Here is a 25,604-nt window from a genome sequence, read left to right as displayed (position 1 = left end):
ATATTGGATGACATATTAATAAAATGAGGAGGAGTTTATCTGAGAAGTAGCCGGTGGCGATGAAGGAGATCCTTAAGCGACTGCTTAAGGGAAGGAATCTTCAACAAAGACAACATTCCGTGAAATGTAAATCCGGTTTGAGGGTAGATGTAGACATTTGTACCCTTTATGAGACGAACTGTAGCCTAAAAAGAGGCAAGGTGAGGAGCGTGGCTGAAGCTTGTTAGACATGTATGAACGAATGTGAGGATAACAAAGATAACCAAAGGTACGAAGAGAGAGATAATCTGGTGGTCGTTTGAATAATAGTTCATATAGAAAAGAGAGACAAGTCGGGGAGGTAGGAACACGACTCATTAGAAAAAATGTTGTGTGACATGCATCATACCAAAAACGATTAGGTAGAGAAGCCGTGGACATTAATGCAAGTGTAGTTTCAATAATATGTCTATGGCGCCTTTCAGCGAACCCATGTTGTTCAGACGTGTGAGGACACGTGAATCTGGGTTCTGTTCCATTTTCATGTAAAAGAGTCGTGAAACGCTTAAATTCTCTGCCATGTCGGATTGAAATTTTTTTATTTCAGTGTCAAATAAGTTTTCCGTATGTTTATAAAAGACATTGAAAATAGTGAAAGCATCAGATTTTGTAGACATAGAGTAAATCCATGTGAAGCAACGAAATGCGTCAATAAAAATGATATAATATCGATACCCTTCATTAGAATGAACTGGAGATGAACCTCAAACATCCGAAATGACTAAATCAAATGCACTAGAATAAGTAGTGACACTTTCATTGAATGACAACTTGCGACTTTTATTTTCTCGACATGAAGAACAAAATGAAAAAGTATTATTAGAATAAGGCAGACTGTGCCGCGAAACGACAGATTTGACTGGTTAAGCATAGGGTGACCAAGACGGTGATGCCAACCATGAAGAAATGTACGTTCTCCAACGAATGCTTTAATAGGAAAATGAGAGGGGAAGGTAAGATGGTAGAGTCCTTCCAAATCAGCCGGCACGCGAAGGACCTCCTTCCCTGTCCATTGGTCCTTCACAATACAAAAATCAAGGTGAAACTAAAAAAATATATTGTTATCACGAGCAAAACGAGATACAAATAAAAGACATTGTATTAAAGTTGAAATGTGAAACATTTTAGAGAGGTGAAACTTACGGGTGGGAGTGAGAAAAGTGGATGAATCGACGTGGGAAATGCGTAAAGTGTTATCGTATCCCACCTTTATCTGATCTGGGCCGTTATACTCATAATGGTGTTGGATATCAACAAGGTTATTCGTCATATGATTGGTAGCTCCAGTGTCGGTAGTGGTATTCAATCATATGTATATCCTCCAGAATTTCGAGCTACATAAGCCATTGGTGAACTAAAGTAGGAGGGTGGTTTATTTTCTGTGGTCTAAACTTTTTGTCAAATCTGTTCCAGCATTGCCATGCTTGATGATTACCTCTACCACAAAGTTGGTATGCATGTTCATTAGGATCAACAATATATTGTAAATGGAAGGATTGACCCCTTCCTCTACCACCACCACAACCTCGAGAAGCATTACCACTGCCACGACCATGGTCAGGCTGAGAACGAGATGCATTTGCATATTGTGCCTGTGGATGAGAAACTAGAACAAAATTTTTTGTATCCAATCTTAATTCATGAGTGTATAAAAAAGATGCAAAATCATCAAAGTTGAACTGGTGCATAGTTGTTGTTGAAGAGGAAACAATTGAATCATATGAACTATCCAAACCATCGAGAATGGCATGTTGAAGTTCAAGTGTGGAGATAGCATAATCGGAAGCTACAAGAGTTCGGGTAAGAATCAGGTGTGAGAAATAAACTCACGCATGGTTCGATTGCCCTTTTAGTAGCATTAAGCTCACGTTTGAAATGTAGTGAATGAGTCAAAATTTGGAAGCAAACTGTTGCTCAAAGGAAGTCCAAACAGCAGACGCGGGTTGACAACGGATAACTTGACGAAGAACTGGTTCGGAGAGAGACGATAATAACCACGCAAGGACTAACTTGTCCTTCTTTTGCCACAATGGAAACATTTGATTAACAGATCCTCACTTAGTAGTAGGGATGGAGGCGACTTCGAACCATCAATAATATCTTCAAGATCAAAGCCTTGAAGGGAAGGTAGAAATTGAGCTTTCTACAACTAACAATTAGTAGACTCCAATTTAATGTTGACGAATGAATGGGGTTGAGTAAAAGGGAGGGATGGGGCGGTATTTTATGGTGGGACAATTTCTCCCATGGATTATGTTGCTCTGAAACCATGTTGAACTAGTAAACTATTGAACACAAAACTTTAACAATATTAAGTTTTGTTATTTGATTTACAAAACACAATTCTAATTAGGGTTGTTACTTGATTTACAAGACACAATTTTAACAATATTAAGAAACTATATATTTTGAGATATAGAGAATTTTCTTAGAATTACACAAGATTATGGAATCACTGAACTACGGAAAGAGGATATGAGATTCTCTCTAATCTTTGTGGATCAGTATATCATATAGAGCGTGAGCTCTATATAAAGTAATGATAGAGTGATTGAGCCTGAGGGATGAGTGATTGAAGGAAAGTCAGAGAGAATTTCAGAGTTGGAGAAAGAAAGGAGTCGACTGGTTGTTTTTTTCTCCATAAAATCAGAGATAGGGAATCATCAAAGGGATCATCTTCTCTGTGGGGACTTGAATCAATCTATTCATCATCATCATCATCATCATCTTTTCTTCATAAATTATTTATCATCTTCTCGGCTGAACTGGAACAAAAATCTTGTTGAGAGAGAAATAGATTTTTATAAAAAAAATAAATTTATTGAGTCTTTCTTCATCTTGTTTATTGGTTGAGCTTTTGTGTTTTTCTTATCTAAGATAATAACAGAGAGTTTTGTTCTTCTTTACTAATTACAAAATATTTAGTGAGAAAGAAAAGAAACAAAGGAGGTTCTGGCCTGTTTTGACGCTTCGGCTTTGTTTGGGAAGTTGAGAGACAATTTTAGAGAGAAAGAGAGAAGAAATATAGCATTTGTAGAGATTGAGGGCGAGAAAAACAGAGTAGGAAAGAATTGAACTTCTCTACTTCACATTTGGTGAGCTACATTTCTTATTTAAATCTAAAGGATTATCTTAATCATCCAAAAGCCTTACATTAATTTGGTGATCTTCTCTCCTTCACATTTGATTTTTATTCATGAGAATCTTAATGATATTTTTGATGGGTATGTGTTGCTAATTTCTCCAAGTTTTAGGTTTTGATGATATTCTAATTATGCATGATTTTTAGACTTTCATTTTGATAGCTTGAGTGCTTCACATGTCTTGATTTATTTTTTTACTACATTCGTGATTTCTTCGTCGATTACTTCCAACTTGATTCTCCATATTTAAAGTAGCATCTTTAATGACCAATACTTCTTAGTTAATAGTCGATTATTATGACGTGTCTAATCTTTCATTTCTTATGCTTCTTAAATCTAGATCCATCATGTTCAGGCTAGGTTCTTTAATGGTGGATACTTGATAATTGATAGGTAATTGTTAGAGTCGTTAAGAATTTACCACATTGAGTTATAAAAGATATGAGATTTAGGTCAATATTTTATGCATGATAAGAATGGATTCGACACTCTAGACTCCCCCCATTGGTTCTTTTACCATTATTATTTATCTCTATTGTTTGTTTAAGTATTTATTGTTTTACTATTTCATCACCAAATCAACTTGAGAAATTTTAGTTATAGGTTAAAGAACGAGTTTGATTAGTCTCTGTGGATCGACCTTGTCTTACATGATTATTACTAGACGTTCGTATACTTGAGGATGAAGATCTTTTAGGGAAACCTTTCAGGCCCATCATGTTGCATGAGGTCTTTTAGAAGATGGCGACAAATGAATATAATGTTTAGAAGAGACAAAGTTTATGAATTTCGTTTGCCAATCGAGGAGTCTTTCTTGCATCATTCTTATTGAATGTTGTCGGTTAAACCCACACATGTTGTGGGAAATATTTGCACATAATATATTTGACGATCTTGCACGTAACCTTCGTACCACACGTGGAGTTCCTAATCCAATTGAGGAACAAATACTCGATTTTGGATTGTTTCTTCTCAATGAGCTACTTGTAGAGTTATGAAAAAAAATCTTCAAGACAACTTTCCATCCATGCCAAGACCAATTGGAATATGGAACAAAATGGTTGGTAATAGGTTTATTTGGGAGCATGGACAAATTCAAATTTCTATTCAGATTTCAGATGTAGATTACAATGTTGAATGTTTAAATTATGCAAAAAAATTGTTTTCCACTCGGTAGTTGATTCCATAAATGATGAAAGAGGTATAATATTCTTTTTAAATAAAGGTGCATGAACATGTAAGACATTTTGTAAAACACCTTTCCTTTAAATTGTCGTATGAGAGACTTTATTGTTATTACGGTAGTTTCTTCTAGTATTGTTTCTTTATTATTAGTTGGAGGTCAAACTGCTCATTCGATCGTACGTACCTATTTGGATGTGCATAAAGATCCAATATGTAGCATTGGTAAACAGACTCCGCACAAATTCTACATGTGATACCAAAAAAGAGTCAAGAACAGATCGTAGGTGCACCCGCTTAGGCAGTCATTTTTGGGACTGTATTACCATCCTCACCCTTGATCAAACACATGCAATTTCGTCCTGAAGAACCCACAAACCATCATTTTTCAAATTTTTTGCTCGAGGTAATTTTATTTTCAATAAGTAACATAAAACATTTTTTTAGTGACATAAAACATTATATTTAATTTTAAAATTATTTTTAAACTTTACCAATTACTCATCAATTTATCCATTTCCAAGGTTGGATCAGGTAGATACGAAAAAGTTAACTTGTCGTCTTTTCTAAACAAATGCAATAATTTACATTCCTTAATTTCTTTAACTTATCCAGGTCTGTTTTTTTGACTAATTGACAAAAAGAACCATTCTCTCCGCATGTAATGAAGAGAATGACAATTACTCATCAATTTTATCTTTTCCGAAGGTTGGATCTGGTAGATACGAAAAAAAAACTTGTCGTCTTTTATGAACAAATGAAATAATTTGCATTCCTTAATTTCTTCAACCTATCCAGGTTTGTTCTTTTGACTACTTGAAGAAACGAATCATTCTCCCCTCATGTAATGAAGATGATGACATATTTTAGCATTAAATATATTTCCGGGTGAAATAACTACTTATCTTGATGTCGACTAATTGAATGAAACTAATGCGAACGATTACTCCCTCGTTGTTCGTTATCCTTCTGAGTTTATAAATTCTCTTAATCCACCAAGATTTCCACCATTCAAATTAGAAGTAAAAGTTGGTTATCCTATTATGTTGTTGCGGTATCTTTCTCCTAAAGATAGAATATGTAATGATACAAGATTGATGGTTGTCAGATTTGCGTCTCGGGTGCTTGAATACAAAATTTTGAATAGAGATAAAGTCACGAAGTTGTCTTCATTCCAAGGATTTTTCTATACATACGTCTTCCAACTCAAGTACCCAGTTCATAAGGCGTAAATTTCTTGTCAAGTTGGTGTATGCAATGACAATATATAAATCTCAAGGTCAATCAGTAAAATTGTGGGGGTTGATCTTCGCACTCCAGTATTTAGCCATAGACAATTATATGTTGGTTTATCGAGGTGAACAACTGCTACAAGATTGAATTATTGTTCAAAGAAGATGAAAATGAATGTACTACGATGAACATCAATTATCCAAACTTTTATGATTCAACATCATGACATTATTTTAAGGTTTTTTATATCGTACTTGAATTTTAATTGAAACTAAATTAAGGCTATCTTTTGTGTTGTCATTGGAAGATCAAATTTTTGTTTTCTCTTTAAACTTCATTATAAATTTTAAATTATTTTTTGGGTCGTTTCTCGAAAGGCTCCCTACTTCATGACAAACTTCCCGCGTAGCCCCCTATTTTATCGAAAATACCCAGAAGGCCCCCTTTTTCAGTTACCGTTAAATCTCCGTTAACTAGTCATCACCTCTCTCTCTCCTCCTTCTCACCACCTCTCTTTGCCACCTCATCCTCTCACCACCTCATCGTCTTCACCGGCGAAGGTCGCCGGCCGACCAATTTTCTGACCGACGACCTTCAAACATAAAATTTTTTTTCTCTCTTCTTCTTCCTCTCTCATGTTCTCTCTCTTCCTCTTTTTTTCTCTATCTCTTTATATTGGCCCACGAAGGGGGAGCCCTTCGTCAGTCTGGTTTCCCAAACCGACGACCGACCAAGGCCTCCCCCCTTCGCTGACCAATAAAGAGGGAGAGAGCGAGAAGAGAGAGGAAGATTTTTTTTTTTTATGTTTGAAGGTTGCCAGCTGGAAAATTAGCCGGCGACCTTCGCCGGTGAGACGAAGAGGTGGCGAGAGGATGAGGTGGCAGAGAAAGGTGATGAGATGGAGGGGAGAGAGATGATGACTAGTTAATAGACATTTAACGGTAACTGAAAAAATGGGCCTTCTGGGTATTTTTGATAATGTAATGGGGCTACGCGGGAAGCTGGTCATAAAGTAGGGGGCCTTTCAGGAAATAACCCTTATTTTTTTAATAATGAAATACATGAAAACTAAGTTTCCACTGCGAAATACATGAAAACTATATTTCCATTATGCCCTACAAACGGGGTCGATCCCTCTTAGTTAACGCCATTGTAAGTAGATCATATTTTAGTTTACGAGGAAAATGTTTTCCAACATTTTCCGAATGTGCATGTAGCGGTGGTGCCAATTTTCACACCATGTGGGGTCACCAAGTACCTATTATCCGAAATCATGTATTGATTTGGCTGAAATTACATATTGATTTTGGATAACATGTATATACATGTTGCCAAACGTTTGAAAATGAACACCACTATGCACGCACGTCTGCTTGTAAGCTTGGCCTAATGATACCTCACACGCAAGCATAAACACCACAATACACGCATGCTCAGAGAATGCTGGAAAACATGGTGGTCAATATATGAACAAACAAATTTCTTGTTCGGAAAAAATTTTATATGGACAAATCAAGAAATTAGAAATCTTATGTGGACAACAAATTTGTAGGGGAGCATAAATTTAAAATATTTCACTGATGCCCTCTAAAAATTAGAGTTTTTAATAGTCCTCCCCCTTTTCTTCTTCTATAAACCCTAGGCAACACCTTATTATTGACTTTTCTTCTTCATCATTAACTACCTAATTTTTAGAGAGATAAATTGCGGGAGGTTGTTTAACATGGCAATATCAAGAAAATCAAATGATTTTGTTGAAAATTTTTTCCAAAGGGAAAAGTGATTTTCATTTAAACCTATTATTGTTGAAGAATCAAATGAAAGTTTGTTTAACAAAGAACCAATGTGGAAGAACTGAACTCATTTTCTAGGTTTTGGAACTCTAAAAACCGAGCCAATTCATGGCAAGTTTACTAGTTTTTGGAAATCTAAAAACCCTAGATGAGCTTGATTTCTAGGATGAGATTTGCTCGTGTTTCGTGGAAAACTACAAGAAATTTGTCTATAATTTCGTAGCAAACTACTAGACATTTATTTGTAATTTCGTGAAAAACCCCCAGGAAGTATAGTACATTTTCGTATGTTTGTCACAAAATTTTGGTTACATTCCCTTTCACCACGAATATTTCGTGAAATCTTATTTGATTCTCCCAAGCTACAAAATCGAAAATACAAAAAAAATTAGAGTATTACCTCATCAATATCATTAATTACTACTATAAAATCCCATAGAAATACTTCTTTAATTGAAGGTTGAGGGGTTTATCTTCCTCAATCTAGAGTTTGAAAAATAAAATAGTGAAGTGATGGAGGTTGTTTTTTACTTCTAGTAACTGCGAGAGAATAAGAATATTAACAAAAAGATGAAGAAGGTGATGACGAAGAAGAAAAGTGACAGTTAGTTAGGTTTTCTATATTTCTTTTATTATATTTGTTTATGATCCTTAGACTAATTATTATTTTAATATTGAAGTCTTTACAATTGTGTCCCCTTAATAAATGAAGTCAATTAAGTCGAGCCTAGTTGGATTGCACTTGACTCGAAAATTTTTGTTCACATAAAATATTTGTTTGTCCATATATTGGCCACCGAAAACATCTTACATGTAAAACTGGCGTTAGCCAAGGAAGCTTTATCAAGAGGTTTTACCTCGCCCCACAAGCGCGGTGGAATCCTAGTGATAGAGGAAAAATGTCGGGAGATTTTAAAGGAATGCCCGAAGTTGTTATATGCAATCTCGCTAAAGGCAATCTCGTTGGTACGAGGTAATGTGTGCTTAAGAGGCAATGCCTAAATCAGAGTTTGACCTAACGGTGTCAAGTCGCCGACCGACAACTTCCAGCCGACGACCTAACGTATAAAAAAATCTCTCTTCTTCCTCCTCCTCTTCTCTTCTTCTCTATCCTTTCTCTCTATGTTATGTTTCCAACGAAGGGAGGAATCCCTACGCAGACGAAACAGACTTGAACCTTCGTCTAGTTCCATAACGGGCTGAAGAAAGAGGTGGCAATGCCTCTAACTATAAGTGGTCAACTTGTTTTGATCACCGTATTGGAAGCAAAATACATTGCCTTTGTAAAAAAACACATTGCCTTTAAAACTTCTCAAAGAGGTTTTGATCATTTGATGGGACAGGTATACGAGGGTGAGTTACTCATCTGGCTGATGTTGAGAACAATATTGGATTATTGGGCCGTGTGGGGAAATGGACTGTTTTGAGATTAGGGTTTGGAGGAGTAGGCGATTCGGGTAGGGATGGCTGACCAACGTGGGTTAGGATGAAGCCCTCCCGCTTCTTCCAAGCATTCGAAAATCACTAGTAATATTAAAATACGTAACACCGTCTGATCTCTCTCTCTCTCTCTCTCTCTCTCTCTCTCTCTCTCTATATTCAAATTGGATCGAGTTAAACATAGCAGAACGAGATCGGTTCGTTCATAGATTCTCTCTTTCTTCTGCCGTTCCACATCAGAAACCCTTGTTCGCTATCGGAGTAGTTCTCCGGTTTCAATATCAGGTAACTCTTACATCTCCACTCTGTCTAATCTACGGTTCACTTTCTTCTATACGATTATCTACTGTGTTCATGGTGGAGTTCCTGTTTGTCAATCTTTGAAGTTGTTCACCTTTCCTATTTCGAGGTGTTATCTTTAACCAACATTTGTTTTCCTTATTTGGTTTAGGGTTTATCTGGTCGAAGTTTTGAAGATACTGATAGGGTTATGTACCTCCTTGATTAATGTTTAATAGGGTTTAGGGTTTTTCTTTGCTGTGTGTGTTTTAACTTTTAAGTGCCTCCTTCATTTAATTTAAATAGGGTTTAGGGTTTTTATCTGCTGGCCTTTTGAAGAAATCGATGGGGTTTTGTTGAAGTGCCTCCTTGATTTAATTTTAATAGGGTGTCGGGTTTTATCTTTTATTTTTGGGCTTTGATAATGTAAATCTCTTTAGCATTCTTATACTTTTTGTTTTGAATTATGGTGCTTACTTTGGTTACTTTTGTAGTTTGAAAGGATAAATGGCGATGGAGATCACTCGGGAGCTTTTGTCTGCCCAGTCTGCAGATACAAATGTTCGGACTGCTGCAGAAGCAACTCTTAGGCAGTTTCAAGAACAAAATCTGCCTTCCTTCCTTTATTCGTTGTCGTTTGAACTTGCAAATGATGAGAAACCTCCCGAATCCCGTAGATTGGCTGGTATCATACTCAAGAACTTGTTAGATGCTAAAGACTCGGTTACAAAGGAGCAACTCATTGGACAATGGGTGGCTATTGATGGTAATGTAAAACTTCAAGTAAAACAACTGCTGTTGAGGACCCTTGGATCTCTTGTTGCCGAAGCAAGGCATACTTCATCCCAAGTCATTGCAAAGATTGCTTCAATTGAAATTCCACGAAAGGAGTGGCCAGAACTCATAGCATCCTTGTTATCCAATATGACCCAGCAAGATACACCCCCTTCCTTAAAGCAGGCAACCTTGGAAACTCTAGGGTATGTCTGCGAAGAAATATCCCACCAGGATCTTGAGCAAGAAGAGGTGAACGCTGTCCTCACTGCTGTTGTTCAGGGAATGACCCTTGCAAACCATGGTGCTGAAGTTCGTCTTGCTGCAACAAGAGCTTTGTACAATGCCTTGGATTTCGCACAGACGAATTTTGAAAATGAGATGGAGCGGAACTACATTATGAAGGTTGTATGTGAGACAGCCGTGTCTGGAGAGGCCGAGATAAGGCAAGCTGCATTTGAGTGCCTTGTTTCAATTTCTTCAACTTATTATGAGGTGCTTGAACCATATATGCAGACTCTTTTTGAACTTACATCAAAGGGAGTGAAAGAGGATGGAGAGCCTATTGCTCTTCAGGCGATTGAGTTCTGGAGTTCCATATGTGATGAGGAGATTGAGCTTCAAGAGTATGGTGGTGATGGAGGTCATAATTTCCACTTCATTGATAAGGCTCTAACATCTTTGGTTCCTATGTTGTTAGAGACCTTATTGAAGCAGGAAGAAGATCAAGATCAGGATGATGGAGTTTGGAATCTGTCAATGGCAGGGGGGACATGCCTTGGTCTTGTTGCAAAAGCTGCTGGGGATGCTATTGTTCCCCTTGTAATGCCCTTTGTAGAGAACAACATAAATAAGACTGACTGGCGTAGTCGTGAGGCAGCAACCTTCGCTTTTGGGTCTATACTCGAAGGCCCTTCTGTCGAAAAGCTAGCACCACTGGTTAATTCAGGTTTGAATATTTTGCTCAAGGCCATGAAGGACGAGAACAGCCATGTTAAGGATTCGACAGCATGGTCTCTGAGTAGAATATTTGAGATACTACATTCACCTGGCTCAGAATTTTCTGTGATCTCTCCTTCTAATCTCCCACATATCATGGAGGTCTTGTTGGAGAGTATGAAGGAAGCTCCGAATGTTGCAGAGAAAGTCTGTGGGGCAATTTACTACCTTGCTCAGGGGTACGAGGATGCTGGTTCAATGTCCTCTCTTCTCTCTCCTTTCCTCCTTGATACAATGACCCGTCTTATAGCTGCTGCAGAAAGAACTGATGCTATTGATTCTAGGCTTAGGTCTGCTGCATACGAAACCCTTAATGAGGTTGTTAGATGTGCCAATATTACAGAGACATCTCATATCATTTCTCAGCTCTTGCCAGCTATTATGAACAAGTTGGGTCAAACTATGGAGCTACAGATTGTATCATCAGATGATAGAGAAAAGCAAGGAGACTTGCAAGCTCTTCTGTGTGGTGTTCTACAGGTGATTATCCAAAAATTGAGTGCTTCTGATGAAACCAAGACAGTAATACTTCAGGCTGCTGATCATATAATGCTTTTATTCCTCAAAGTGTTTGGATGCCGTCAATCTACAGTGCATGAAGAAGCAATGCTTGCTATTGGAGCTCTAGCTTATGCCACTGGTACTGAATTTGGCAAGTACATGCCAGAATTCTACAAGTATCTGGAGATGGGTTTACAAAATTTTGAGGAGTACCAGGTTTGTGCCATCTCAGTTGGAGTTGTGGGTGACATCTGCCGTGCTTTGGACGATAAGGTCTTACCTTACTGTGATGGGATTATGCACCATCTTCTTCATGACCTGTCCAATGGTGTTCTCCACAGATCTGTGAAGCCTCCGATATTTTCCTGCTTTGGAGATATTGCGCTTGCAGTAGGCGAGAACTTTGAGAGGTATCTCCCTCCAGCAATGCAAATGATGCAGGCAGCTTCTGGGGTCTGTGCCCAGATGGACACAGACGATGAAGAGATGATGGATTATGGCAACCAGCTCAGATGCGGAATATTTGAAGCGTACTCTGGTATTCTTCAGGGATTCAAGAATAGCAAGGCAGAGCTTATGTTGCCACATGCTGGCAATCTTCTGCAATTTGTAGAACTGGTGTATAAAGATACGCACAGGTAGTTTGGGTGTTATCGGCTTTGTTTCTTATTCTTCCTACTGACAAGTGCCACATTTAATTTGTTAGCTGATAGTAATCATCCATATGACTTTGTTTGCAGGGAAGAAAGTGTCTCGAAAGCTGCTTTAGCTGTGATGGGTGATTTAGCCGACACACTGGGTCCTCATACGAAGACATTATTCGCTGAACGTACCTTCTATAGGCAGTTTTTGGATGAGTGTCTCGAGTCAGATGACGATCAGCTGAGGGAGACTGCTAACTGGACAGAAGGAATAATCCATCGTGTTATGGTTTCCTAAGGTGTGAAGCTCTTTTAGTTGATGGTTTAAGCATATGTTATTTTAAATCTGGTCTTTAGTGTCTGTCATCTACATGGAGTGTCCTGAGTTTTTGGTTACAGAGGTTTTTCGGGGAGTCGAGAGGGTCATCGTTGTCTGTTATGTGTAATTATTGTTTTGTACGTGCAGGAGGGTCTTCTGGTTGTTTCACTAGGGTTTTGTCAGTGGGATGAAGCTGTGTTTATGAGAGAGAGATAGAGAAAGAGTTGGGTAAGAAGTCATTCATTGAAAGGTTTTGATACAGAAATTGAGTCAGAGTCTGTTGGTTTGGCATGTTGAACTCTTGCTTTAGTTAAATGAATCCACTAATCGGTGGTCCTTCAGAGTCTATCTTATTAGCCAATTTTCATTTCTTGTTATTGTGCTCTTTACCCTTTTCAACAAAAAAAAAAAAAACAAAATGATGCAGCTCTCTGTTTTCTCTTCATTTTCTGAATCAAATGGGATCTAATTCTGCTAGTAATTAGTACCTGAAAAGAAATTATGAAATACTCTATTATAGGAAAATCAACCCGAAGCGTACAAGCTGAAAGTCAGAAATGCAAACATTTTATTAGTGTCGCAACTCACAAGTAAATTCAGTATTCTGTATATTCACAGCTACCCTTCTAAGCTAGCTAAGCTAACGAAGCACAAAATACCGTGTGTCCTCTCAGTTTTATAAGTTATAACCAGATAGTAGGTCTACCAACCAAACGGGCTAATAGTCCTTGTGCCCCCACATGAAACAAATGAAAGGAAGAAGAATAAATGTACAAGTCTAGGTTGCTTCAACAGAAACAATCTCTAGTTCTGCCCACCAAAGAGGAGAAAGTTTTGGTGTTGCTACATCTGGTGTTATCCCTGTAATTTCTCTTAATTGAGTTGTAACTTCTCTCATCGAAGGTCTTTGCTTTGGGTCAACATTGATGCAAGATCTTATCACCTCACATAGTTTCCCGACTTCTTCTTCATCGAAATGTTTCAAGGTTGGATCCATCATATCTCTGACAGGCCGTTCCTTTCTCATATAAACCGATGCCCAGTCCACAAGAGATCCGTCTTCCTGAGAGTACGGAAGCCTACCAGTTATCATTTCCAACAGTATAACCCCAAAACTGTAAATGTTGCTCTCTGAATCTGGTGATGGTATCTTTATGCTTTTTGCACCCGACAATCCTGTAACACTCAAAAAATGGGCGTCTGAGATTTTTGCAGCATAGTCCTCACTTAGGTAGACAGAGTTCGACTGCAAATTGTCATGGAGTATTGGTGGGTTTAGTTGATGCAAGTGACCTAGGCAGTAAGCCATTCCCATAGCTATCCGCAACCTTACTTTCCAGTCCAAATGTTCTGCTTCTTTTACTGCAAGATTTCACCACAGATTATGTAGAAGGAAACATCATGACAAAAAGTAATCTGCGGAAGATTCTTTTCCAGCAAAATAAGATGGTTTGGGTTATCAATTGACTGAAAAATGGACTATCATAAGCCGAGGATTGTTTCTGTGATAAATTTACGTTATCTTCCATGAAATAAGTAGACTGAGACTGGGTACTTACTGTGCAGATGCTCAAAGAGTGTTCCATTTGGAGCATACTCAAAAACCATCATCCTAGTAAAAGGTTTTTCTTCAACGCAGAACCCAAGAAGGTTCACAAAATTTTTGTGGTTAACTTTCGATAATACTTCTATCTGAAAGAGATGCAAACACAATTAATGATTGTGAATTGAAAACTGACTGAAATTGAATTTAAAATTTACATAGCCTTGTGAAATCTTTGCGGAAGAGGACCTTCTTCCTGTACTGCCCCTCTAACTTTTTTGACCAATTTCTGACAGACGCCACTGCAGTAGATGTCACTGCTATTTCAACTCCACTAGATAGAGTTCCTTTGTACATTGTTCCATCAGCTGAAGAATCTATTATATTACTGAAATCTTCACATGCTGTTACAAGATCTGATCTCTTGAGCTTTGGAACACCTGAAATGCAGTTCCCAAACATAAATATAGAAAGAGGAAACCACAGTAGGAGCATAAACACGATGCAGTTCCAATATTTTCATGATTCTTAATTCTAGCTCATTTCGTTCACTAAAAACAGATCGGGAGCTTACGCGCAGGTTGAATAAACTTATTTTAGAAAACGCATCTAAGACTGAGTTGTAACTGTCAAATAATAAATCCTCCTTTCTGAATTTATACTTAGTTCTCAATTATGGCATTGTTTCTAGTAGATAGACTATGGTATGTTGAACATAAACGAGAAGCAAGAAATGTGAAATTGTGAAGGAGAAATAACCTGTTACGAATGCTTTCTGCAGCTGCCCACTTAACCCAGTGACCCAAGGTTTGATCCCGACCACCTTCTGGCTTCGGTAAATGAGAATCATGATAAGGAAAACGACAACAAAAGAAGCACCTATAGCTACAGATATAATTGGCCAACGAACAGATCTTTTAGAACGGGCACTTGTTAAATCTGATTGTGAGGGGCTTGGTGAGGACGAAGGTGTGGGTAGAGAAAGGGTAGGTGGTTGGACAGTATCGGCAACTGGAGGCTCAATTGGAGTGAATTCAGAGAGGTCTGGTGTTGGTGCAGGCGACTCCATAGATGGCAGGATGAATGGAATGGAAGAAATCAAGGGTAAAGATGTAGTGGGTGATACAGATAATGAATGGGAAGGTGAAAGTGAAGGTGAAGGTGAGTGTGAGGGTGAGGGTGAAGGAGACTGAGTTTGATGTGTCGGTATACTTGTTTGAGCTTTAGGTTTGATGGGAAGAAAATCGTCCACCACACGAAGCAGCCTCCTGTAAGCCACATCTCCAAGCTGCTCAATGCTCCTAGTAGATATAAGACCAAGTCAGGAAGCCAACCTGGGGAAGGTTAGGCTAAAAGATCTCTGTTATCGTTGCATATAAATTTAAATGCATTTCCTAAACTTAAGTGTCTAAAAAGGCGAATAATGCATCAACACTTCTGTTCAGAAGTCTCTCATAATTAAACATGGTAAGTTTCAGCCCCTGAGTGAAAACTTCAGTTTTCTGCCTTTATCTTCTATAATACATTCATACCCATTTCGGATACCCTTCACATTTATCTTACCGTTTATTGAACTTTTTGCTGGAAGCATTTCCTTGGTCCAAGTAGGTTTGCTGGTTCTTGTCTACATGAAGTTCAGTAGATACGCCACTTACAATTTTATTGTTGTCGACCAAACTGCAATATGAACCAAAATAGTCCTCAATACGGAAAACCACAGAAAGAAGAGCATTAAAAATCGCTATTCTCGGTAGGTGATGCTCACAGGATTGCCAGTGAAATGTCATTGTCTAGGTTGGATGGAATAGGGCCACATAAATTATTGTATCCCAGATCCAAGACCTTTAGTTCCTTCAATTCTCCAACACCTTCAGGGATTACTCCAAAAAACAAATTATTGCGTAAAATTCTGCAGTTAAATAGAAGATACTAATCAATGCTTTAATAGTGCTTCTCAGAGAACATAAGACTTCATTGTTTTTCATGGTAGCAGTGAAGTAACACAAAAAATGATTTCAGTTTTTGAGATGATGTGCCGAAACAAGAGAAATATTAACACACAACAACCCATTGACAAGGCGTTAATATGTACTTACATGGACTTTATATGTACAAGATTACGAATTTCAGGAGCCAAAGTTCCTTCGAGAGAAAGATCGTTCAATACCCTGAGTAAAACAAGTTTCAAATACAAAAATACCAAGTCAATCGAAATCTATATCGCGTTTAGGAAAATCTATATTGTATCGGGAAGCTTGAGAACATTTATCACTCAGTATTCACTTCAAAATGATTCTTCTTGTTTCATAAATGATACTAGTATAACTTTTCATTTAAACATCAAAATCTTCTAAATAGCCTTCACTTTTCTCATTTTTCAAGACTAAACTAAAGTTGCTCGAATCCGAGGAAAACCCAGTCCTATAATTCAATTAGTAACTAGCTAGATCTCTTTCGAAACGAGCAGACAAAGAAAGGAAAACCACTTACAAGCTCACAACCTTTCCATTGGAGCACTCAATTCCAAACCAGAAACATGGGTTCTCTTCCTCCTCCTCTTTATCATTAACTTTCCAATTGGATAGAGCATCAAATGGGTCTCTGATCACTCTCTCCCTGAATCTCAACAAAGCTAAACCTGCATGCATCAAAACTCTTGAATTAAATCAGAAATCAATAAGACAAAAAACCCAAGATTCTATCAAATACCTTACCTTCATCATTGAGACAACAAACAAAATCCAATTTCTCGTGCAGAAAAATTGAAACCAACAAGTAAACTACAGGAAATGGGAACCAATTGAATCGCCAAAGCTTGTCCATCCCAAGAACACTCTCTGTTTCAATTGAAAAATCATAAGTTTTTACATATCTAGTAAAAACAATCTGTGGGTATCAAAGTAAATGAAGCAAAGAGTGAAAAGGGATAAAGAGAGAGAGAGAGAGAAAGGAAGGAAGAAACTTACCTGTAAATTTTCTTTGCAAGAGGTAAAGGTTGGTAGAGTTGAGAGAGTGGTTTTTGTGCAGAGTGGTCTCGATAACAAAAAATAATAACTTCAACCGAAAAGCGATCACCTAGCAGTCTGATCCAAAACAGAAGGGGATGAACCGAATTTCTTGTCCATCTTCTCTCTCTCTCTCTCTCTCTCTCTCTCTCTCTACTCTCACTGATCCAAATGGGGAACTACTACTGCAACAACACAGATGAAATTTTGAGCCTTTTGAGTTTTGACCCCCGCCCCTTCTTCATTTATTATTTTTATCAACTTTCAAACGTCACAACTCACGTGTTTCTCACGTGATTATACTTTTTCACTTTCATTTTTTCGTAATATTTGACATTTTCTACTTTCATTTGAATTTGAAAGAAAATGGCACTCCAATTTTATATTCTTTTTAATAATTTTGATTTAGGTTGGATAACATAACAAGTGAAAGAAAGTCGCCTTTGAACTAACTTCAAAACACTATTTGAATATTCTGTAAGCAATTGCAACAAAACACTCTACTCTCTTTCGAACAATTTTAAAATCTATTTTTACGAACTATGAATTAAATAACACATAATTAATCCAACTAGTCTTATAATTAAATAATTAAGAATGTATCAGGCTAGTTCAGCTGCATACTTTGTCATGAATGACCAAATATTGTAGGTAGTTTGAGAATTAGTCGATAGTTGTTACATCATGTTGATGATAACTTAGATATAGTTAGGTAATCATGTTACTGGATGCTTGCCACTTGTAAATTATATTTATATGAATACTGTCCCCAAGAAGGATTGACTTACAAATTGACACAACTTCCTAACGAGTAGGAATGTTTATCCACCAAGGTTGTGTTTGATATCAATATGGGGAAAGGAAAAAAGATAGAGAAAAATTTACTCAGAGAAACTTTTACTCTAAAGAAATATTTTCTTCACTACACTTTCCATTTTTTCCCACGTTTGATTCATTAAGGGAAACAATTCTAATTTTCCCAGTTTTTCAATTTTTTATGGTTTGGTTGGTATAAAAAAAGAAATTATTATTTCTTAATTTTTGCATTTTGTAATGCTTGATCCCTTATAAATAATTTTGAACACTCAAATAAACTATATCATCTATAATTTTCGAATTGAAAAAGATCCCATGAAATATTTAAACAACTAACTTTCTTTCCACAGTAGAAATCGATCAAAAATCTCATTTGAAGAGAGTTTAGACATCAACAAATCCAACTACATACTAGAGTGAAAGAGAGAGAACAACAAAGAACTTCTAAATAAATATATACAACATAGATAAAAAAGAGAAGATCCTATATACATATATCTCTCAAACAAATGGAGGCTAACTTTAGTTCTTTCTAAATAAATCTCTCATGTTAGCAATGCTGCCCTTATCTATTTCAAAGTAGTTAACTATAAATGTGAAGTTCTGTATAAACCATTACTCATGTTGCTGAAAAGATTTGACTAATAATGGAGATCATCAATCCTTAGAAAGTGATCACTATAAGAATAGCAAAGCAAATGAACTAGTCAAATACCCATTTCTATTTCTTCTGAATTAGATTAGATTTAGGTAATGAAAAAGAAAGAAATATTATGGGTTGTCATGGCAATTTAGAGTAATAGTCAGATTTGGATGATATCTTTCTATTATTACTTAGAGATGATGGAATTTGAAGACTCACACAGAAAAGAAGGATTAGATTTTTCACTCACACTCTAAACATAAAGCTTGGAATGCTTGATTAAGAAGTGAGTTCTTGTGTTGGTGAGGAAACCATAGAATCCTTTTAATGGAGAAAGGAAGTTGAAGATGGAGCTTGAAATCTGGGCAGTTATTTTTTGGGTCTGGATTGGATTCAATTGTATTTCTTAGGAGAGAGAAATTGGAGGATGAAGCTTGCAACAAATAGAGAGGAGATAGAAAGAGCACGCAGAGAGAGAGAGGTCTTTAGTTTTTTGTAACATCCCACGTTTTCAAGGTTAATTGAAGGACTATTTGACATTTAGGTCAAATCAAAAGAAGGGTTAAACAACAAAGAGGACAAATTAGGGGGTATTTTGCGAACATGGAAAAACCAGGGACGAAACTGTAAATATGGCAGATTCTGAAAATGGGTTTTGCCCGGTGGGTTTGTAAGCATGTGGATTTTTAATTTGATTGGTTAATAAAATTTGTAAATGGGATTGACCCAAATGTTGGCTTATAATACTATTTAATTATTTTCAAAGAAAACCAACCCATACCTAGTCACTGCATGCTTATACACGTGCCGTCCCAATTTCCATCTATCTCACCCCACCTTTTATTCCCCTTTCCATCTTTGTCCCAAATTGATTTGAGAATCAATAAACAGCATTGAGACTTAGCCGTGGGAAGTGAAAGAAATTTAGGGTTCAGCAGCTATGAAATTCTTTCGTCGATTTCTTCGTGATGGTTTGTCGGAATTCAGTGAAACTTCTTCCAGGTAATCCCACTCGACTTGTTCTACATATCTATCCATTTAGAATTCTCAATTTCGTCCGTATTTGGTGGATTTATGATGGTTATTTCGATAACAATATAGTTGTACTAGTTTCTTTTGGGTTCATGATTTGGAGCAGTTATTCTTTAGTTTCGTCGAATGATTAATGTTCAGGATCATGTTTAGGATGTTATGAACTATTTTGGGGTGTCCGTATATAGACGGGGTGCTGCCGAATTATTTTACGACTCGAATTTCAGATTTGGACTAGTTTTGGGAATGAATTGGAATAGAGATGGTTACCCAAATTTTGTCGTATTTCATATAAATGGACAATTTCGGTTATAGATTTATATTATAAAGTTCATTATATGATTTGTCAGCTTATGAAGACTCTAATATGAAAAATAGAATTTATGGGAAAGCGGTTGGTCAGTTTGTATGCATTTCGAGTATTCAGTGGAGATGGCTATGAAAGTTAGTGATCAAATCGGTTATTCGAAGTCTTCCAGCGTTATTGATTGTTTTCGTGTTTTAAGTTTTCATCGTTTTCTCTTTGATATTGTCTTTATTGTACGAAGGTTCTTAGTATAAGAACCTAATATTTATATTCGGTGTTTTGGTTATTCTTCCTTATCCCAGAGTAAGCGAATGAGGAGGAATTAGGTCGTCTGGTAGGCGGGAGGTCTTTGGTGATGCAAGGACTGAGGTAGGGGTTCTGAATCCTTTATCCAGCATGGTTTTATAGATAATGAATATGCTAGATTCTATAGTTATATATGCGCCATTATAACTAGAGTTTAGGTAGCATGAAACTCGATTTATGTGATGAACTGAAATATGCTTGAAATGTTTTGATGCGATATGAGAAATGTTTTCGAACTGATTTTACGATGATTGTGAACTACTGGGATTTTCTTGTATGTACCCGACTGCGGATTATGTCAACCTACGGGCACGTAGCCATTGAGGGTAGGATGACATGTGGACACGGTTGTGATCCGTGTGAGACCGGTGAGGTGGACGACACTAGTCATGAGACCTGTGGGAGTAGAGTGCTTCACTTGCTGGCCATTGGTGCTCGTGCCTCCAGTTCGAGGCTCAGGGACGTACTCCTGACCGCTCGTCTGGGAGGTGACATTGATTGGGAATCCCTCTGCTTTGTGTGTGATATGGCTATTGGTTGTTCCACTTCCGTGTTTGATAAGATAATGAATTGAATATGAATATTGGTTTTGATATACGAATGAAACTGATTTTGAAAGATCGCATTAGATGCATGACAGGGTACCGAAGAGAATGAGGTTCAGGTCCTTCCATGGGTATTGGGGGACGGCTCTCTTATTCGAACTCGGTGATCAAAAACTTATTTAGATACTCAAGGTATATATGTATCATGAGGTAAACTCTTCAATGATTGCGGAGTCCCTTAGTGGGAGAGGGACTTACCGGCTAGGGGTAAGTCTCTTTCTCGAGGAGACGTAGTGCATTAGCTAGTGCCATAAATGGGGTGGTACTATCTAACGCACTCTAGGTTCTCCTGAGGTACTCTCCTCTTATTGGGAGCGCACCATGGGTGGGCAGCTAATTACTGCTATTGCTTGCTAGATTAAGGAAAATGGTTTTGTAAATAGTATATACTGTAACTGGTTTGATAACTCGTTTTGTCATGATGTTTACAACTTATTAAAGGAACTTTTGAAAACGTGATGGGTTTTGGATTGGTCTTCTACCAGAATAACTCGTGTCGGTGAGTATTCTGACCCCCTACCAGTTGTCAGTGTGCAGGTTCTTGATTGTAGCCTCGAGGCGGAGTGTGTATTCCAGCCGGTGATCTTGTCTGACGAGGCTAGTGGAGTTTTGTCGTTTTATATGGTTTTTTCTTTATTTCCAAGTTATGTATTTATTGCAGAAACCAAACTCTAATATTTATATACGTAAAACTTAGAGTTGTTTATAAGTTGTATCGGTGTTTTATGAGGCGTTTGTATTTTTGTGGTTCGGGTTTCGACCCGAAACTGAGTTGAGTTTGTTTAGCTTCCGCTTAATAGTTTATTCTTGTTTATGCGAATGTATGGTTTGCATGACAGGTTTTGCAGGTGCGACCGGTTCGATTTACAGAGGAGACTCTGCTGGATTTTAGTCTCGTCTGTGAATTGCCGGGGCGTGGTCGTGTCTATTTTGGGACACGGGGCGTCACATTTTTATTCAACCGAGAAACTTTTTCTTTGATGGGAGACGGGTCACAAAATTCCCCTATTTTGGGGAAAAATCTCAAAAAGTAGATCACGTGACGTTAAATCTTATTTTCCCTTAATAGGGTACCAAACATGAGAAAGTATAAATTTTTGGGAAAATATTTCTACTTTCCCGGGGAAAGTCGTGTATCAAACACAACCCAAGTCTAAATAGCTTATATTTCATCAAAAAAAAAAGTCTAAATAGATTATAGGTATAGAAAAGTACCATCCACCTAAACTACTGAATACCCAACTTGGTCAATTTTGTCCACCTGTTAACTCCCAAATAATCTCAGAGTAGTGGATAGAGAAAGGAGAGATTTGTTGTTTGAACTCCTTTTTTCCAGTGTTGCACTTTGAACTTTTTTTTTAACAGAATCACTCGAAAATATTTCGTCTCTAAAGTTGTACTTTAAACAATTCTCAGTGTACCCTTATATAATGAATATTGCTTTGCACCCCTTAGTTTATTTGACTCGTATTCTTCTTCTATCTTTGACTCATCTTCTTCCTCACAAAACATGATCACTTAATCACCCGAATATCTTTCTTCGATGGAAAAGATGTTATTGCAACTAATAACCCATCAACAAAAAATGTTTAATTTCATTGTAATCTCTTCACACAAATCACTTTCTTATTATCAATTCAAATCACTTTTGTATTATATCTGAAACTGGGATTATCAATACAAACCAATTTATTATTATCTCTCTTAGTATTCCAACTTTTTCATCAAAGGAAGGAACTTGAAGAAAAATGAATTTCTCATTAACCATCAAGATGACAGACAATCGAGTATTTATAGTTTCTCGACATAGAGAGAGGGAGAACCTACACAGAAAAGTAACAAACTTTAACAACCTCTAACAAACTTCTTAACAGACTTTTAAACTAATCATTTCATAACCGTTTTCATAACAGTAATCTTCCAACATCAGCCACCATTTATATTCACACCACCATAGCTTTTTTAGTTCTTAGAAGTTGACACCCACAATACACCATCATCATCACATACCCTAACATTCCCCCTCAAGTTCGGGGACCGAGGGAGACATGAGCTTGGACCGAAGATAGACAAACTGAGCTAGAAGTAGACCCTTGGTGAACAAATCAGCAGGTTGATCTTCAATAGGAATATAGTTGATCGCCACAATGCCATTTACTACCAAGTCCCTCAAGAAATGGTAATCAACCTCAATGTGTTTCGTACGAGCAGAAACACAGGGTTCGAAGTATTAGCCTTTGCACCTACATTGTCACAATAAAGCACAAAAGGAAGAGTAGGAGCAATGTGAATTTCTTTCAACAAATAAGAATTATAATGACGATGGTGTATTATATCTTTGGTTAGATGCCCCATACACCACATACACCACAATACACCACAACAGTCATGTGGCTAGATGCCCCAGTATCAACTAGCCAAACTGATTCAGTTGTATTAGCTGACATTTGAGAAGTCTCCTTATGATCTGAATGAACTAAGAATGCCATATGAGCTTCTTCATGCTCAAATTCTTCAGCCATAGTACCAAAATTAGCTTCATAGATATTCTCTTCAGTATTTGAGAATGGATTGAGATCAATTTTGTGATGATTTTGATCAGAACATTCTCCTTCTTTAAATAGATGAAGACCTGCAAAGTTGTGCTTAGTATGATTATATTGATTGTTGTAGGTAGTTGATTTCTTGAATTGATTTTAAAATTTATTGCTATTATGATCATTGTTGTCATGATTATTGCTATTATGAGGATTATTGTTTTATTTAGAGTGTTGGTTATGGCTATTTGGTTGTTCATCATTGGTAGCATTCTTAAATCTGCATTTTGAGACAGAATGACTCCATTTTCGACAGATTCCACAAAGTATGGTTGAGAAATTAAATTCCGCAGCCTTAAAACCAGGCTGATATGATTTTGGTGTGGAACTATTTATGAAAGACTGATTATTAGAATATGAGGTTTCAGTTTGTGGATAATTACCTCTTTGGAGTGGAGAAGATCGATTAGGTAATCTAGCTTGTTGATTAGAATACCTAATTTGTTCCTTCTTGGCATAATATGCAGTATTAACATCATCTCATTCTTGTAAAGTAAGCCAATGTTCATGATAAAGGAGTCTTGTTCGTAGATCAGCAAAAGATTGTTTTGAATCTTTATTATGCATGGTGATTACGAATTGATTATATTCTTTGCCAAGACCTTGAAGAGAAATCCAATATAGCTCCTTGTCTGATATCTTTTCATTTACTGTTATTAAAGCATCAAATATAGATTTGATTCGACGAAGATAGTCATTAACAGATGAATCTCCCTTCTTAATATGTTGAATTTGATGTCTTAGAGTTGTAATTTTAGACTCATATTCTTCAATAAAGGACGAAGAGAGAAAATTCCAAATCTCATGAGCAGTGTTAAGTCCAAGAACATCATCAGATATAGATCGACTGAAAGTTGATTTGAGACAAGACTTAACATAGCTATCAGTCTCGCCACAACAGAAATTCAGGATTAGGTATTTCTCTTCATCCTTCAATTAAAGTTGGTGATGGAGCATTGATAGAGCCATCGATATAGCCAAATAAATCCGCTCCTAACAAAATTGTCTCGAATTGATCTTTCCAAATCAAATCATTCGAGCTATCAAGTTTTTCAGATATGTAATTTGATAGATGAGTAATTGATGAACCTGAATTTGATGAGACAAGAGGTGTTGAAGAAGATGATGAATAAGCCATGTTTGATCTTTTAGAGAGAGAAAATTACAGTAGAGAGAGAGAAAGAGAGGAAAAATTGAAGAAAATGATGAATTAGTTTGATTCCCGCTCTGATACCAAGATAAAGAAAAATGAATTTCTCACTAACCATCAAGATTACAGACGATCGAGTATTTATAGTTTCTCAACATGGAGAGAGAAGCTAAACAGAAAAGTAACAAACTTTAACAGCCTCTAACAAACTTCTTAACAGACTTTTAAACTAATCATTTCATAACTGTTTTCATAACAGAAATCTTCTAACAACACCACCATTTATAATATTGACACCACCATAACTTCTTTAGTTCTTAGAAGTTGACACCCTCAATACACCATCATACTCTAATAGAACTTGTAAAAGTGCAGGCTTGGATTTTCAATTGAAGGGCCTCCATTAAAGGAGCAAAATCAAAGCTTTCAAACCTCTGAACAAGTTAGATTCCCAACTGATTGTAATAGGTACTTTGAAATCAAGAAAATGGTAAGAAATAACGGAAAGATCAGAATGGGGGTGGCCATTTTGGCAAGCTCTATTTAAGAGGCCAGGTACTAAAGTCATAAAATCGTATCAAGATCGAAAAAGACAATATCTTTGTTTTCATTTTAAATGTTATATTTTGGGTTATTTAATTTTGCAGGAAAACGTTGCAGATTAATATGGTTTAACCAATTAAACCCAAGGATTAATAGGAGAGCTTTTAGTGAAGAAGAAGAGACACTTTTGGCTGCTCGTAGATTGTTTAACTTCATCTTGATCTTTTAATTCCTTCCTGACTTTCTTTGGGTTTGAAGATCACATCTATATCATATGAAAATCAATGGCATATAAGAAGAATGAATGAACGAGTTAAGTAATCATAGAGAAGAACAATGATAATTAATGAGGGTTTATTTAACTCATGGGATTAACTACTTAAGTTGGGTTAGGTCAAACATTTAATAAAATAGTACTTTTCTTTTGTCATATGTTTTGGACTTGTTATATTTACCATTTTTTTTTTTAAAAAAAGGGGGTCCAAAGAGAAACACTGAAAAAGAGAGCCATACAATAAGTCGATTATATGAGAGGGGGTCCAAACAACAAATCTTCCATAGAGATATTGACGGGTATCTGTTGACAAAATAACTTGTAAACACTGTAAGACAGTTGAGGACAATTAATAGATATCATGTCTGGTAGACATTTCAAAATATTGAGTTCATTGGATTATTATTATTATTATTAGGGTTATTTCCCTAATAGCCCCC

The 25,604-nt window shown here is 36.8% G+C and overlaps 2 protein-coding genes and 1 long non-coding RNA gene across 4 annotated transcripts; 2 read left to right on the top strand and 1 right to left on the bottom strand.

The window, feature by feature from the left end:
* The first annotated feature begins 8,726 nt into the window (after positions 1-8,726).
* LOC147557846 (importin subunit beta-1-like) lies at positions 8,727-12,689 on the top strand. Its single transcript, XM_086659438.1, has 4 exons — positions 8,727-9,115; positions 9,604-12,021; positions 12,124-12,323; positions 12,491-12,689. Exons 2-3 carry the CDS (start codon positions 9,617-9,619, stop codon positions 12,320-12,322), a joined length of 2,604 nt encoding a protein of 867 aa, XP_086515564.1. The 5' UTR covers positions 8,727-9,115; positions 9,604-9,616; the 3' UTR covers position 12,323; positions 12,491-12,689.
* A 205-nt stretch (positions 12,690-12,894) lies between these two features.
* Positions 12,895-17,452, bottom strand: LOC147557845 (putative inactive receptor-like protein kinase At3g56050). 2 transcript variants are annotated; one of them, XM_086659439.1, is made up of 10 exons: positions 16,853-17,452; positions 16,601-16,723; positions 16,377-16,524; positions 15,983-16,054; positions 15,652-15,795; positions 15,450-15,563; positions 14,646-15,187; positions 14,136-14,326; positions 13,903-14,035; positions 12,895-13,705 (listed from the first exon to the last, which is right to left on the bottom strand). In XM_086659439.1, exons 2-10 carry the CDS (start codon positions 16,707-16,709, stop codon positions 13,122-13,124), a joined length of 2,037 nt encoding a protein of 678 aa, XP_086515565.1. In that variant the 5' UTR covers positions 16,710-16,723; positions 16,853-17,452; the 3' UTR covers positions 12,895-13,121. The 2 variants fall into 2 exon arrangements, with proteins under 2 accessions (XP_086515565.1, XP_086515566.1); XM_086659440.1 differs by having other exon boundaries at positions 14,646-15,154.
* A 1,758-nt stretch (positions 17,453-19,210) lies between these two features.
* Positions 19,211-21,403, top strand: LOC147557844 (uncharacterized). The gene is made up of 3 exons (XR_015234209.1): positions 19,211-19,352; positions 19,992-20,058; positions 21,124-21,403. It is a non-coding gene; the product is annotated as an uncharacterized LOC147557844 (long non-coding RNA).
* Positions 21,404-25,604: the final 4,201 nt, after the last annotated feature.

This window comes from Eschscholzia californica, unplaced genomic scaffold (assembly GCF_041429995.1).
Source record: "Eschscholzia californica isolate CP2 unplaced genomic scaffold, dmEscCali1.0.p SCAF_2, whole genome shotgun sequence".
Classification (NCBI taxonomy): Eukaryota; Viridiplantae; Streptophyta; class Magnoliopsida; order Ranunculales; family Papaveraceae; genus Eschscholzia; species Eschscholzia californica.
The sequence above is the reverse complement of the archived record's forward strand: the minus strand, read 5'-3'. Positions and strand labels throughout refer to the sequence as shown.

Coding starts and splice junctions, on each gene's coding strand:
- LOC147557845 (XM_086659439.1), bottom strand. CDS start 16,709: ATGGACAAGCTTTGGCGATTCAATTGGTTCCCATTTCCTGTAGTTTAC. Junction 15,796..15,982: donor CTTGTACATATAAAGTCCAT/GTAAGTACATAT, acceptor ATTTAACTGCAG/AATTTTACGCAATAATTTGT. Junction 13,706..13,902: donor ACTCTTTGAGCATCTGCACA/GTAAGTACCCAG, acceptor GAAATCTTGCAG/TAAAAGAAGCAGAACATTTG.
- LOC147557846 (XM_086659438.1), top strand. CDS start 9,617: ATGGCGATGGAGATCACTCGGGAGCTTTTGTCTGCCCAGTCTGCAGAT. Junction 12,022..12,123: donor GTGTATAAAGATACGCACAG/GTAGTTTGGGTG, acceptor CTTTGTTTGCAG/GGAAGAAAGTGTCTCGAAAG.